A 14,248-nucleotide genomic window follows, 5' to 3' on the forward strand; every position below is an offset into this window, starting at 1 on the left:
TAACTTATTCCAGTAATTTATAACTCTCTGGCTAAAATAAAACTTCCTGCAATCCAGTCTAAACAACTCTCCCCTTAACTTGAAATTATGGCCCCTGATTCTAGAATCATTTATAACCGTGAAAATTTCGTCCTTATTGATTTTGCTTATGCCTCTCAGATCCTTAAACACTTCAGTCAAGTCTCCTCTAAGATGCCTAGTTTCCAAGCTCTGCAACCCACTTATTCGAAGTCTTTCCTCACATGGGTGCCCTTTTGCCGATCTCACCAGGCAAGTTACCCATCTTTAGACCCTTTCTAGAAGAACAATGTCTTTCTTTAGGTGCAGTCTCCATACTTGAACACAGTATTCCAAGTGTGGTCTAACAATAGCCTTATATAATGGGATTATGACGTCTTCATTTCTACTAGCGATTGTTCGATAAATCATTGACAGGGCCCTCCTTGCAACCAGTCGAATTTGGATTGCATTTGATGCAGAACACCTTCTGCATCCAAATATATGCTTTTTTTATTTATTTCTACAATGTATTTGCTAATTTCTGAACAGAGTTTGTCTGCACTGTCACTATGGCATGGTCAGTGACATCGTCTATGCCATTGGCATAAAGAATGACAGCTACCTAGCTGAAATTCCCTTTGTTGTTGGGTACAGTTGTGCCTTTATTGCAATAGATATAACTAAATTTGTAGTTGATAATTCATCAAAGAAGGTTTTAGATGGTCTATGTGCTAGCTAGTATAGTGCTGTTTATAGTAGGTTATTAGCAAAAAGATCGAAGAACCCAACCACCCATTATGGGTCATTGTTGTTGTTATTTGGTTTTTAGGAGCATTAGCAACTAAGACCATATTGCTCGGGGGATGTGCGGTGGTCATTCCCTGACCTTTCCGCATCCTCCGTATTAGGTGGTGATGGGCTCGAACCCCGGTCTAACCAAGAAGCGTGTGCTACACACTGGTGCTCCTTCCCACCTGGCTACGGAGGTGCCTTATGGGTCGTTGGGTTCTTCGATCTTCTCGCCTTTGCGACGATTTGTATGTCGATTGAAATGCAGCAATTCCACGACCATTATTGGCCTTGTGGTCCTCTGTCGATATGGGGCATAATGGTCAGTCTATTATTTTGATATTTTGTTTTGCTTTTAGTAGTTCTTTTAGCCCCTTTTTTGGTGATATTTCATGTTTTTCGGAACTGGTACCTTCGAGGGGGGGGGTACCGCTAAATCATATTATATTTGGCATTATTTTAAATTTGACATCGGTTTTATTAATTGGATTTAAAGTGCTAAATTATATAGGGTATAATCGGCTACTGTTTATGTATTATTACTTTTATTTTCCCTTTCCTGTTTGGTTTATTTTATTTTATATTACGTTATTTTTATGTTAATTTTTCGCTCTACATTTTTGCCATACTGCTGGCTTATGTTTTTATTTTGTTTTATTTTAAATTATCGGATATATCTGGGCTTCATGTGGAGGATGTGCATTTTGCTGCCTCTAATGACAGCTTAATATTTATTTATTTTCTTATTTTATTTTATGTTAAACTTTAAGCCATTATTTAAATATATATGTATATATATATATATATATATATATATATAGTTATTTCTTTTTGTATTATCATTCTATTGTGGTTTATTCCGTCTTTGTTCATTTTCTTAATCACAGGTATTTTATACACATAGGTATTATAGTTAATACATTACTGGTCTTTAAGCTAGCCTAATCTCGGTTATCTTAATTTCCCCTGGCCTATACATTCAGGATTTTTCAACTTGTTACGTATTGCTAAAAAAATTCATATCAATTATTGATGAAAAACTGTAGCAATACTATTTTAAAACAATATGATATAATATTAAACATATTTATACATTTTTGTATTACATCTTTATACATTTTTGTATTACATCACATGGACGTCAATCCCCTACTTCATCGGGGGCTTTGAGCGGATTGACGGTCCATTCGATGTAATGCATTTCTTACTTACCCGTTTCTGTTTGCATCTATCACAGCTTTGCTATTTTATCCAATTACTAAATTCTAAGTTTCTATTTTTAATTTATTTTTTGGTCCCATGTTTATCTTAATTGTTATTAGTTAAATCAGTATTATTTATTATAAATTTATTATGAACCAAATTAATTCCCCATAATTTCTACAGCAACTGTGATAGAATACACAAAGCCCAACGGGTAAGTTTATTTAATATATTGCAATAACATTACTTACATGATGTGTTTCAATGGAGGTCGTAGATTCGAAGAGTCGAAAAAGGGAAGTTTCCCACCCTTAACTTGTTTTAAGGATGGCTATTTTTATTGCGCAGTTGCATTGACGTTTCAATGTGTTACTTCCATTAGGTTTCACTTCCATTAGGTTGTGTGCCGATGGTGTATTGGCCGAAGACCCCGATCTTCAGGCCAATGTCTATTATGGTGGTTTTGTAGTTGGATTTCGATGAATTTACTTAGTTGTGTATTTACATAATTTTTACATTTATTTTTATTTTTACATTTATTTTATGCCTTACCTCGGACAGTGCCGGTACCACTTTTCCAAGGCGTAACAGCACTTGATTGTCCTGAGGCAAAGCTATATACATATATACAGCCTCTTACAATGGGTGTGTGTGGGGGGGGTGAATTTTGGCAATAGGTCGTAGTGCAGTCAGGTTGCACTATGTAAGTAATCACATCATGTAAGTAATGTTATTGCAATATATTAAATAAACTTACCCGTTGGGCTTTGTGTATTCTATCACAGTTGCTGTAGAAATTATGGGGAATTAATTTGGTTCATAATAAATTTATAATAAATAATACTGATTTAACTAATAACAATTAAGATAAACATGGGACCAAAAAATAAATTAAAAATAGAAACTTAGAATTTAGTAATTGGATAAAATAGCAAAGCTGTGATAGATGCAAACAGAAACGGGTAAGTAAGAAATGCATTACATCGAATGGACCGTCAATCCGCTCAAAGCCCCCGATGAAGTAGGGGATTGACGTCCATGTGATGTAATACAAAAATGTATAAAGATGTAATACAAAAATGTATAAATATGTTTAATATTATATCATATTGTTTTAAAATAGTATTGCTACAGTTTTTCATCAATAATTGATATGAATTTTTTTAGCAATACGTAACAAGTTGAAAAATCCTGAATGTATAGGCCAGGGGAAATTAAGATAACCGAGATTAGGCTAGCTTAAAGACCAGTAATGTATTAACTATAATACCTATGTGTATAAAATACCTGTGATTAAGAAAATGAACAAAGACGGAATAAACCACAATAGAATGATAATACAAAAAGAAATAACAATATGTACTCTGTTCGTACCCATGCATTGCTAAAACAGCTACTGGGACAACAGAAAAAGCTAGAGATAGAAATAAATTAAGAAAAACTACTATAAAAGCATATTAAAAATAAAATACAACATGAATTATCATATTACAAAAGAATAATATATATATATATATATATATATATATATATGTATATAAACTTTGCCCTGCTTAAACAGTTATATTCTGGAATATCCACCTCCAGTTCCTTGAACACTGATTTCTTGAATTGTATGAAGAAAACTTAGTTTAATTCATTACTTCTAAAAAACAGTCCTGTCTTTTCTTCGCAAAAAAAAAGAGTGTACTATTTCTATGCTTATCGTTGATGATATTCACATTTCTAGACAAGATCACATATATGTGTATTAGGAATTACCCTGCCTTCTGTTGTTTGATTTTATTGTTTCTTTTGTATCTAAACATACGGATTTTCTCCTTTGTTCTCATCAGTACTATTCTTCTTTCTAAAATCTCCGAGACTGCTAGTCTCCATCTAAAAGAGAGCAGTCATGTTTATTAATGTCCCATCTCTTACAAAGTCTCTCTCTCTCTCTCTCTCTCTCTCTCTCTCTCTCTCTCTCAGAGATGTGCTGTTTTTATCTTTTGTGGGCACTCTTCTAAATTGTAATCTGTATTTTCCTTCTCTTTCTTCCAAACAGTCTGGATATGTGCTACAACTGGTCAACAACCATTTACTGGGGGAGACAAAGACCAATAGATTGACAGTAGCCACTGGCAGAGGTGAAAGAGATTCTTGCACTGCTTCTATTAGAATGAGCAGAAGCCTGAAAAACAAGATGCTTGATATTTCAGAGACTGCTGGGAGCCATTGCGGTACAAGTAAACACATGGGTTGTGTTAGGGTAGCTAAGAATAGAAACAGGTGCAGGTATACTTGCGTGTACACCAATGCTAGGAGTTTAGTAAACAAATTTGATGAATTTGAGGTATTGCTCAAAACATCAAAGGCAGATATTGTTGGGATATCAGAGACGTGTCACACAGATATAAGGGATGCAGAACTGGAATTTGGGGAGTACAATGTCTACAGAAAGGATAGACAGGATAGTAAGGGGGGAGGGGTTATGCTATTAATTAAGAAACACATAAAAACCAAGGAAGTGAAGCCAGTCGACATCGCTGGACAGTGCGGTGTTGAGTCAGTTTGGTGTGAAATAAGCATTGGGAGATCAAAATTGAGAGTAGGAGTGTGCTATAGGCCTAATGACTCTGATGAGTATAATAAGAAACTGTACAGGGAAATAGAGTGGGCCAGTAAATCAGAGAGTCTTATAATGGGAGATTTTAATTTCCCAGATAATGACTGGAATTTGGGGGCTGGTCACTCACACACTAGCAGGGCTTTTGTGGATTTATTGGATGATTGTTTTCTACATCAGCATGTTCGGGAGGCAACTAGAGGGAGTAATACTCTTGATTTGATTATCAGCAGTGATTCTTCATGCATTAAGAATCTGCAGATAAATGAACCACTAGGTGGCAGTGATCACAGTGTGCTGAAGTGGGATTTACTCAAAGAGGTAACTACCATTAGGGGTAAAGGGAAGGGTTATTGCTTCCGTAAAGGCGACTACGATGGACTGAGACAGTATTTAAATTCTATACAGTGGGACCAACTGATGATGTTACCAACACCAAATTCAAAATGGGAAGCATTCAAAGAACTTATCTTGGAAGCTACTAGGCTTTACATACCAACTAAGAAATATTGTTCAAGGTTTAGGCCAAAATGGATGTCAGATGAACTAATGAGGCATATGGCAGAGAAGAAAAATGCATGGGATACTTACAAATTAACACTTGACACAGAAGCCTATGATAGATACAAGTTGATATGCAACCAAGTTACAAAGGAGGTTAGGCAGGCGAAGGCAGATTACGAGAAATCCTTGGCAAGGGATGCAAAGAAAAACAGCAAAGAGTTCTTTACTTATGTAAACTCTAGAAGGAAGGGGATGAATCAGATTGGTCCACTTGACATTGATGGGTCAACTGTTGATGATCGTGCTCAGGTAGCTAACAAACTAAATGAATATTTTGCATCGACATTCACACATGAGGAGTTATTCAGCGAGGGGAATGCCAGAGGTGTATTCAACTCTAGCAGTAAGCTACAGAATCTTGAAATAACTGGGATTAAAGTGGAGGAGAAATTGTTGAAGATAAACACAAGAAAGGCACCCAGGGTGGATGGGATCTATCCAGTTATATTAAAGGAGGCAGCAAAGGAAGTAAGCAAACCCTTAGCCATAATTATGAGAGCTTCCTTGGACTCAGGGGAGGTACCCATAGACTGGAAATGTGCAAATGTGACCCCAATTCACAAAGGAGGATCAAAGGCTGACACAAGTAATTATAGACCTGTGAGCTTAACTTCTGTTCCAGGAAAATTAATGGAGGCACTGGTTAAAGAGGCACTGCAGGATCATTTAGACAAGACTTCAGTTATATAACTCGGACACAGCATGGTTTTGTTAAGGGGAAGTCTTGCCTGACCAATTTGATTGGATACTATGATGCAGTCACAAAAGAACTAGATGCAGGGAATAGCTTTGATATTATATACTTGGATCTTAGAAAGGCTTTTGATACTGTTGCACATGGAAGACTGCTACACAAATTGGAGCAGTGTGACATTGGAGGCAAATTGCTGCTATGGATAAAGGGGTGGTTGAGGGGGAGAAGACAGAGTGGTAATCAATGGACACTGCTCATCGTGGACTAATGTTATTAGTGGAGTCCCTCAGGGCTCAGTGTTGGGTCCATTATTGTTTTCTGTATTTATAAATGATATTGATGATGGTATATCAAGCTTAATGTCCAAGTTTGCAGACGATACAAAGGTTGGCAGGGTTGTCAAGGACACTACTGACACTATGCTGCTGCAACAGGATCTGGAAAGGTTGAGCAGACGGGCTGAGAGGTGGCAAATGAAGTTTAACATTGACAAATGTAAAGTACTACACATGGGAAACAGCAACCCCAGAGCAACGTATCAACTCTGTGGTACTACACTGACAGTGGTAGAGAATGAAAGGGACTTGGGGGTGGTTGCGCAGGTGGATAAGAAGTTCTCTGAGCAGTGCAGATGGGCTACAAGAGTAGCTCATGGAGTATTGTCAATGATATACAGGAATTTTTCCAGCAGGGATAAGGAGGTGATTATTCCCTTGTATAAGGCAATGGTCAGGCCACAGCTAGAGTACTGTATACAGGTCTGGAGGCCTCATTTCAAGAAGGATGTAGAGCTGCTGGAACGAGTACAGAGAAGGGCAACAAGATTAGCGAATGGAACAAAGGGGTGCTCTTACGAAGAAAGGCTTAAGTTTTGCAAATTACAGTGTCTGGAGAGTAGGCACCAGCGAGGTGATCTGATAGAGGTGTATAAAGCCTTGAATGGGTTGAGCATGCTCAATGCTGATGGGATTCTTCCTCTAGCTCAGAATAATCACCTGAGAGGGCATAAATTCAAATTGAGAAAAGACAGATGTGTGGAAATTGGCCTTTAGCCAGTGGGTAGTTGGTTGGTGGAACAGACTTCCATCCCTTGTGGAAGTTGATAGCCTAAATAAATTTAAGGCTCAGCTGGACAGGTAATTTCAAACGAACAGAGGGGTGAAGTGGAAGGGTTTTTTTTTTTTTTTTTTTTGGCTGATGCTGCATAAGCTTGCTTTCTTGAATCAAATGCCTGTACTAATGCTAATGCTGTCCACCTTCAGATTTACAGAACCAACTTTTCTTCTTCCTCATTTATCCCTTCAACTTTGTTTTCTCTAACAAAACTTACTTCTCATATTATTCCTGAACTCCATTGACCCAGAATTACCCAAAAAGTCAAAAACTATAATAAATGTGTATATTTTGATCCAGTGTTTATTCATAAATTTAAGAATTCTGTAGTATGAAGTTTAAAATTTGTGTGAATTCAGTGGGTCTTGTTGCCCAGATCCACTGGCAGGGAATCATCCAGGAAATTTCCTTGTGTATACTGTGTAAAAGTAGCCAATGTATCAAAATTACAGTTTTTTGACACTAGTTATTTTGTTGGGGGATTAATGGCATGACTATTGTTTCTGAGTTCTTCATGAAGAATCATGATGAGCATGTGAGATTCCAAAATTTAATCAAATTCTGTAGGAGAGTAGTACTGGAGAATAGGTGGGTATGCCTGTATAATATTAATACAGCAATTGTGATTACCTATGTTCATCAGTCCTGTCCTTAGTATATTTGTTGTTTTAAAGGTATATTACTGGTTGGAAAATGTTTCTCTGTAATTGTAATTTTTTTTTTTTTTTTTTGTTATAGAATAATATTTTATGGATTGATAAAGAGAATTTAACAGCACATATTGAAGCGGGCATCATAGGACAGGATTTGGGAAACAAGGTAAGCATTAAATCCGCTCATAATGGATTTCATGTACAAAGTTGAAAACTAAGTATGCTAATTTAATTTTACTTACTTTTTCACCTGTCACAGCTGATGAGGTAAAAGTTAGTTGAATTAGAATTTAGAGTTGGTGGTCTTCTACCATAGAGAATTGTTATTTGATTAATGTAGCTTGCTACATGAAACAAAATGCAATCCTCTGTCACATTTAAGAACTATAAGTCCTCAAATGTCGAAAAAATTTTAATTTAGGGAATTCTGCTACAAATAAAGAGAATATCACCGTAATTGTCTGTTCACATCAAAGTGCAACCAGGAAACATTTGATGTTGCGTGGTTGATACCAAACTTTTAAAAGAAGAAGATGTGAGCTGCACTTCGTGCTATGCTTCCATGCTACATCCTCATGAGAAATATGTAAAAAGTTTTGCAAACATCTATGTGAGATACATTTAGTTTTATAAAGATTTCTATACACATATTGAGAAAATGAAGCAGTAGACTTGTTAATGGTGTTAAATCAGGACCTAAAAGTTAATTACAAACTCTTTGCAATTTCTTAACATTTTCTGTGGAGTATATTCATACAGATATGTTTTCAAATTTGTTCACTTTCATGTTGCATGTCCATTTATGTACTAATTGCCTTAATCTTCCATTCCATTAAGCGTTCTCTTATCTTTGTTTCAAAGTTATTGTAGACATAGTTTAAAATATGGCAGAAGAAAAATAGCTTTTAAATTCAGATGAGGAAAAGGAGATTACACCTCATTTGTTTTTGAGTTTTGTGGTCTTTAAAAAAGTTCTGTAGAACTCAAATAATATTAATAATTATAAAATTATTAATATTATATTAACAATTATTAATTTATATCATGTAGTATTAATATAATTTTATAATTATTAATATTATTTGAGTTCTGTAGAACTTTTTTAAAGACCACAAAAACTCATAAAAAACAAATGAGGTGCAATCTCGTTTTCCTCATCTGAATTTAAAAGCTATTTTTGTTCTGCTACATTATAAACTATGTCTACAATTACTCAAATAATTTTATTTTTATATCAATGTATTTTGCGCAACATTTTAGGTCCTTTATATATTATATTAAAAGTTTAATGTTGATGAAATTGAATCAACTAATGCATAAATAGATGTGAAAGATATTACTGCATCAAAAAAAAAGTGATAGAAAGATTTATTTTACAAATTTTTTTATGATTTTTTATTGATTTTTAAAAATTTAATTCTAATTTTGGAAAAATAAGGTCAAAATTTGAAAAAAATAATATTAAAAGCAATTTATGTGAAAAGTTTTCATATTTACAAATTTTCAAAACTCTACAAAAAAAAAATCATTCCACAGAACCAGCTGCTAATGAAAACCTCATAGCTCATTTGCTTATTTAAATATTTGTCTAGTTTTACCCTAATTTTTCATTTTTTATTTTCACTCAACATTTTAGATTCTTTATATACTACTACACTAAAATTTTAATTTTTAAATTAAAATTATATGCCCAAACTTAAAAAATGGCACTTAAAGAAGATCACCAATGAACCATTCGCTGAAACAAAATCTGGAAATTATATCCCCCCCCCCTTCCCCACTGTATTCTTATACACTGAATGTGGTTATTTTATTAGGTACACCTACCTAATGATTAGGTTTCTCCTTTATCCCTCAGAATATCTTAGACTTGACATGGCATTAATCATTAAAGTGTCACAGGGATGCTGATTCATGTTGATCCAGTCAGTTCCCACAGTTGTTGCAAAATGGATGGTTGCAGATCTCTACTCTGAAGAGGTCATTCCACAAATGCTCCACTGGAATGATATCTTCTGACTGGCATGTTGCCACAATAGGTCAAGTTCATTCTCATGTTCCTGGAACCAGTTCTAAACAATCCTTGCCTTGTGACACGGCACATTATCCTGTTGGAAGAACCCATTTTCAGGTCGATACACTGCAGCTATGAAGGGATACACCTGCCAGGAGAATTTCCTGATAACCTGTGGCATGCATCCAAATTAGTTCTATTAGCATCACTGGGTCCAATTTTTTTTTTTTTTTTTTTGGGTAGTTGTTGGCGCATCGGCTTCTGTGGCCATAATGCACCTCCCAAGGTTTTTGCAGTACTTTGATCCAAGCCCGAGGCGGGATTCGAACCCGCGACCTTTGGGTTGCTAGGCAGGCACTTTACCCACCCAGCTAGCCCGGTCGGCCACTGGATTCAATATGCATCATGATAACTACCCACACCATTACACTGCTGCCACTCTCTATATTGTTGATAACTGTCAGGATGGGCCTGTGGACTCTTTACTGTTTTTGCCATATTCTGGTTCTCGTGAAACAGCAGGAATGAACCCTGATCTCACAGTAGTATCTGTATCTTCTTGTTTTTTTCTAATAGGAGTGGAACCTGGTGCCTTTGTCAGCTGTGATACACCATCACTGACAAGGTATTAGTATTAGCCATATGGTACAAGAAAGCTTGTACTGCACCAAAAAAAAAAATATATATATTAATAATTATATATAAATAAAATAATAATAAACAAATAATAAAATAAATTAAAACAAACCATATATTTGTTCCTATCCAACTGACTTTTAAATCTTTCCAAGCTGTCAGCCTCCAATGAAATCTGAGCTGTGCATTCTGAAATGCCTCTATGGTTACCAGTATTGTACTAGGTTGTTATTTGACTGACTGTAGCCTTTCTGTTATCCTGCAGCGGTCTTGTCAGTCCCTATTAGCCTTTTGCATGAATGAGATGTTTTTGACCACGGGTTAGCTCCTGGCTGAATATTATTTGGTTATTGGATCAGTACCTAAGAAACACAGTTTTCCATGAAAATCCCGGAAGGGTTACAGATTCTAAGATAGTCATACTGGCATGGTCGGCACCAATTACCGTGCCTCATTCAAAGTCACTTATCTCTCATCTTGCCTTTTTTCACACCGGGTTTTGCATATATATCTGCTTTACATTGTATTATACGAATATGTGATTCTGTATTGAAGTGGGTACTACAGTTGATGAAAAAAATGTAAATGAAGTAAATGAAACTGATTATACTTTTCAATTAACAATAAGTAATTATATTTAACCTCGGGGGCTCACATCTGGTGAGTATGGGCTTGGCACACCCAGGGTCCTAAGCTGGATATCATCATCTTCTACTTCTCTCTCTCTCTCTCAGGGCAACTAGGGAATTTTTTTTTTTTTTTTTTGCTGTTGCAGCATAAGCCTCTAGCTTCCTTGCACCATATAGCTAATAATAATAAAATAAATAAAAATAATAATGATGAGGTTTAGAATATTCTTGCCTGTAGTATTTTTTCTGATGTGTTGATACAAATGAAAGTAGTAATAATAATCTAATGGTGAATTTCCCTCTCACTTATTCCAATCAATTAGGGGCAAATTGAAATCGCCTGATAAGACATTTCCATTTGCTTGCCCATTCCATCTGTTTTGTAGAAACCCTCATCATACTCTTCACAATCTTCTGGTCTGTAGATTATTCCGACTCTCATTAAATCTTTGTTTCCAATAACTCGCACTACACATTCTATGCTGGCAAGCATAACTTCTGACAACAAAAGCTCTTTTGGCATTCAGGCTGCTTTTGATAAGAAGCACGATCACACTTCCCCTTCTTTCCCCAATCTTCCTAAATACATTACCATAGTGAAACTCCCCCAGTTTTCAGGTGACACTATGTTCTGTTAGCTTTATTATGTCAGCATTAGTACTCAAATATTCAAACTCCTGCCCTAACCAGGAGTTTGAATTCACCCATTTTATTGACAACACTCCTAACATTACTGTAGATGAAGTTAAGAATAAGTATTCTTCTATAGTTTACCACCTTAAACACCCCTTGAAGTTATTTTGGCCTATTTCCTTAGCTTTATCTTGCCAATATCAGCTGTTAACAAATAAGAATTCTTAAGATGTGTACAAGCATTACTTTAACCTATATCATCAGATAAATGCGTGTCTATTACCCTTTTCCCCCTTAACTAGCAGTATCCCTAAACCCTTTAGGTATCTTCGGTGATATTGGCAAAAACCCTTGCACCACCTTGTTCAAATGAATACAAAATAGATTCCTTCTACCTACAAGTGTGTACTACACTGATAAAAATTTCTGCCTGAAAGCCTTGCAGACTTCCTCATGTCTTGAGTTAATCCACAAGGCTTTCAGAATATAAAGATACAAAGGTTGGCAGGGTTGTTAAGGACACCACTGACGCTATGCTGCTGCAACAGGATCTGGAAAGGTTGAACAGATGGGCTGAGAGGTGGCAAATAAAGTTTAACATTGACAAATGTAAAGTACTACATATGGGAAACAGTAACCCCAGAGCAACATATCAACTCTGCGGTACTACACTGACAATGGTGGAGAATGAAAAGGACCTGGGGGTAATTGTGCAGGCAGATATGAAGTTCTCTGAGCAGTGCAGACGAGCTGCAAGAGTAGCTCATGGTGTCTTGTCAATGATATACAGGAATTTTTCTAGCAGGGATAAGGAGGTGATTATTCCCTTGTATAAGGCAATGGTTAGGCCACATCTTGAGTACTGTATACAGGTCTGGAGGCCTCATTTCAAGAAGGATGTAGAGCTGCTGGAACGGGTACAGAGAAGGGCAACAAGATTAGTGAATGGAACAAAGGGTTGCTCTTACGAAGAAAGGCTTAAGTTTTGCAAATTACAGAGTCTGGAGACTAGGCACCGGCGAGGTGATCTGATAGAGGTGTATAAGGCTTTGAATGGTTTGAGCATGCTCAATGCCAATGGGATTCTTCATCTTGCTCAGAATAATCAGCTCAGAGGGCATAAATTCCAATTGAGGAAGGACGGATGTCGGATAGATGTGCGGAAATTTGCCTTTGGCCAGCGGGTGGTTGGTTGGTGGAACCGACTTCCATCACTTGTTGTTGAAGTTGATAGCCTAAACAAATTTAAGGCTCAACTGGACAGGTATTTCGAGCGAACGGAGGGGTGAAATGGGAGTGGTGTGTTTTTTTTTTTTTTTTTTTTTTTTGGCTGATGCTGAATAAGCGTGCTTTCTTGCATCATATGCCTCTACTAATGCTAATATAAATCCTCCTACCTTGTCTTGGGAATTGCAGACATACACATTCTGATCTAACTCAAGATATGAGGGACTGCAAGATTTAATTCTCTCCAAATCAATATACCATTTTAAAAAAAAAAAAAAACCTGAAATTAGTATTTCAGGTTTCATTATTTAAATTTTTTCTGAAGGAGAGGACTATGTGCAGATATTTGTCTAGAACCTGTGCATCCCTGCTTATTTTTTATTTTATTTTATTTAGGTTTTTGTAAACATTAATATGTTTATACCAAAATGCAAATTGCAGCACACTTATCCCTATGGGCAAGTGCGTTTTTCTTAAATTTTCCATTCTAGTAGGAAGTATACGTTTCATTATATTTGATTCTAAAATGAGGATTATCATGATTATTGAAGTTAATTAGTCTAATTTTAGCACTAAATAAGCATTAATTGTAGTGACCAATTGGGGGGGGTCATTCCACCATATGAATCACCACTTATGTAATGGGTGATGTTTACTGACTAATGTCCATGCATGTTATTTCATATTTCATGTTATCTTTATCATGATTGGTCCTTTCATGTGTTTAGAAATAAAATAACATTAGGGTTATTTCCTTGTGTTGTTTTGTACTGTGTAGTGATGAATAATTAGAAACACTAAGTCAAAAATTGCAGTGACCCAATGTTGTCATGCTCAGTTTGATGAAGTGACACTGATGTAAAGGGGAGCGCGATCTCCCATTAACAGGAAATAACATTCTATATGCTGATGAATATGCAAAAAGTGGAACTTCATTCATTGGCAAAGTTGTATAAGCCAAAAGCAGAACTTTATAAAATATATGATATTTTGATATTTTTAAAATTTATGAGATATGGTGCAGCAATTCAGTTGATTTGGGCCAAAGTGAAAAGGTATATAACAGATTAGAATAAGTCTAACTTCAGTCTGGTAAAGGTTCAGACATTATATGAAAAACAATTTAACAAAATTGCCAAAGCCACTGGAAAAAAGTTATTATATCTTAAGACAATGAGATTGATACTGCTAAAGATATCAATTAATTGTTTTCATCATCTTCCACTAATGTAAATGATGAAACCGATAACGTATGAGAAGTATAAATATTTAATGGTAAACAATTATGGTTTTTTATATATAAAAACATGTTAATATTTTTTTCTTTTTTTATACATTTTGAAAACACATGATGTTGATTCTTGATCCTTGCAGGTGCATTTCTGTAAAAGTTAGTATTAGATTTGGTAGTGGCAAGTGATGCAAGAAAACAAGCTTATATGGCATAGTCAGGAAAAAAAAAATCTTCCCATTTCACCTCTCCATCCC

The 14,248-nt window shown here is 35.7% G+C and overlaps 1 protein-coding gene across 2 annotated transcripts in view; it reads left to right on the top strand.

Annotated features, from left to right (window-relative positions):
- The window catches only part of Agps (alkyldihydroxyacetonephosphate synthase), a 467,281-nt gene that overhangs the window by 172,147 nt on the left and 280,886 nt on the right, over positions 1-14,248 (top strand). For both annotated transcript variants that reach the window (XM_090377792.1, XM_090377793.1), the window contains one exon: positions 7,707-7,787. In XM_090377792.1, coding sequence (XP_090233918.1) covers positions 7,707-7,787 — 81 coding nt within the window. The remainder of the gene's footprint in view (positions 1-7,706; positions 7,788-14,248) is intronic.

Source organism: Mastigoproctus giganteus, chromosome 7 (assembly GCF_048544385.1).
Source record: "Mastigoproctus giganteus isolate SK-2022 chromosome 7, ASM4854438v1, whole genome shotgun sequence".
NCBI classification, from domain to species: domain Eukaryota; kingdom Metazoa; phylum Arthropoda; class Arachnida; order Uropygi; family Thelyphonidae; genus Mastigoproctus; species Mastigoproctus giganteus.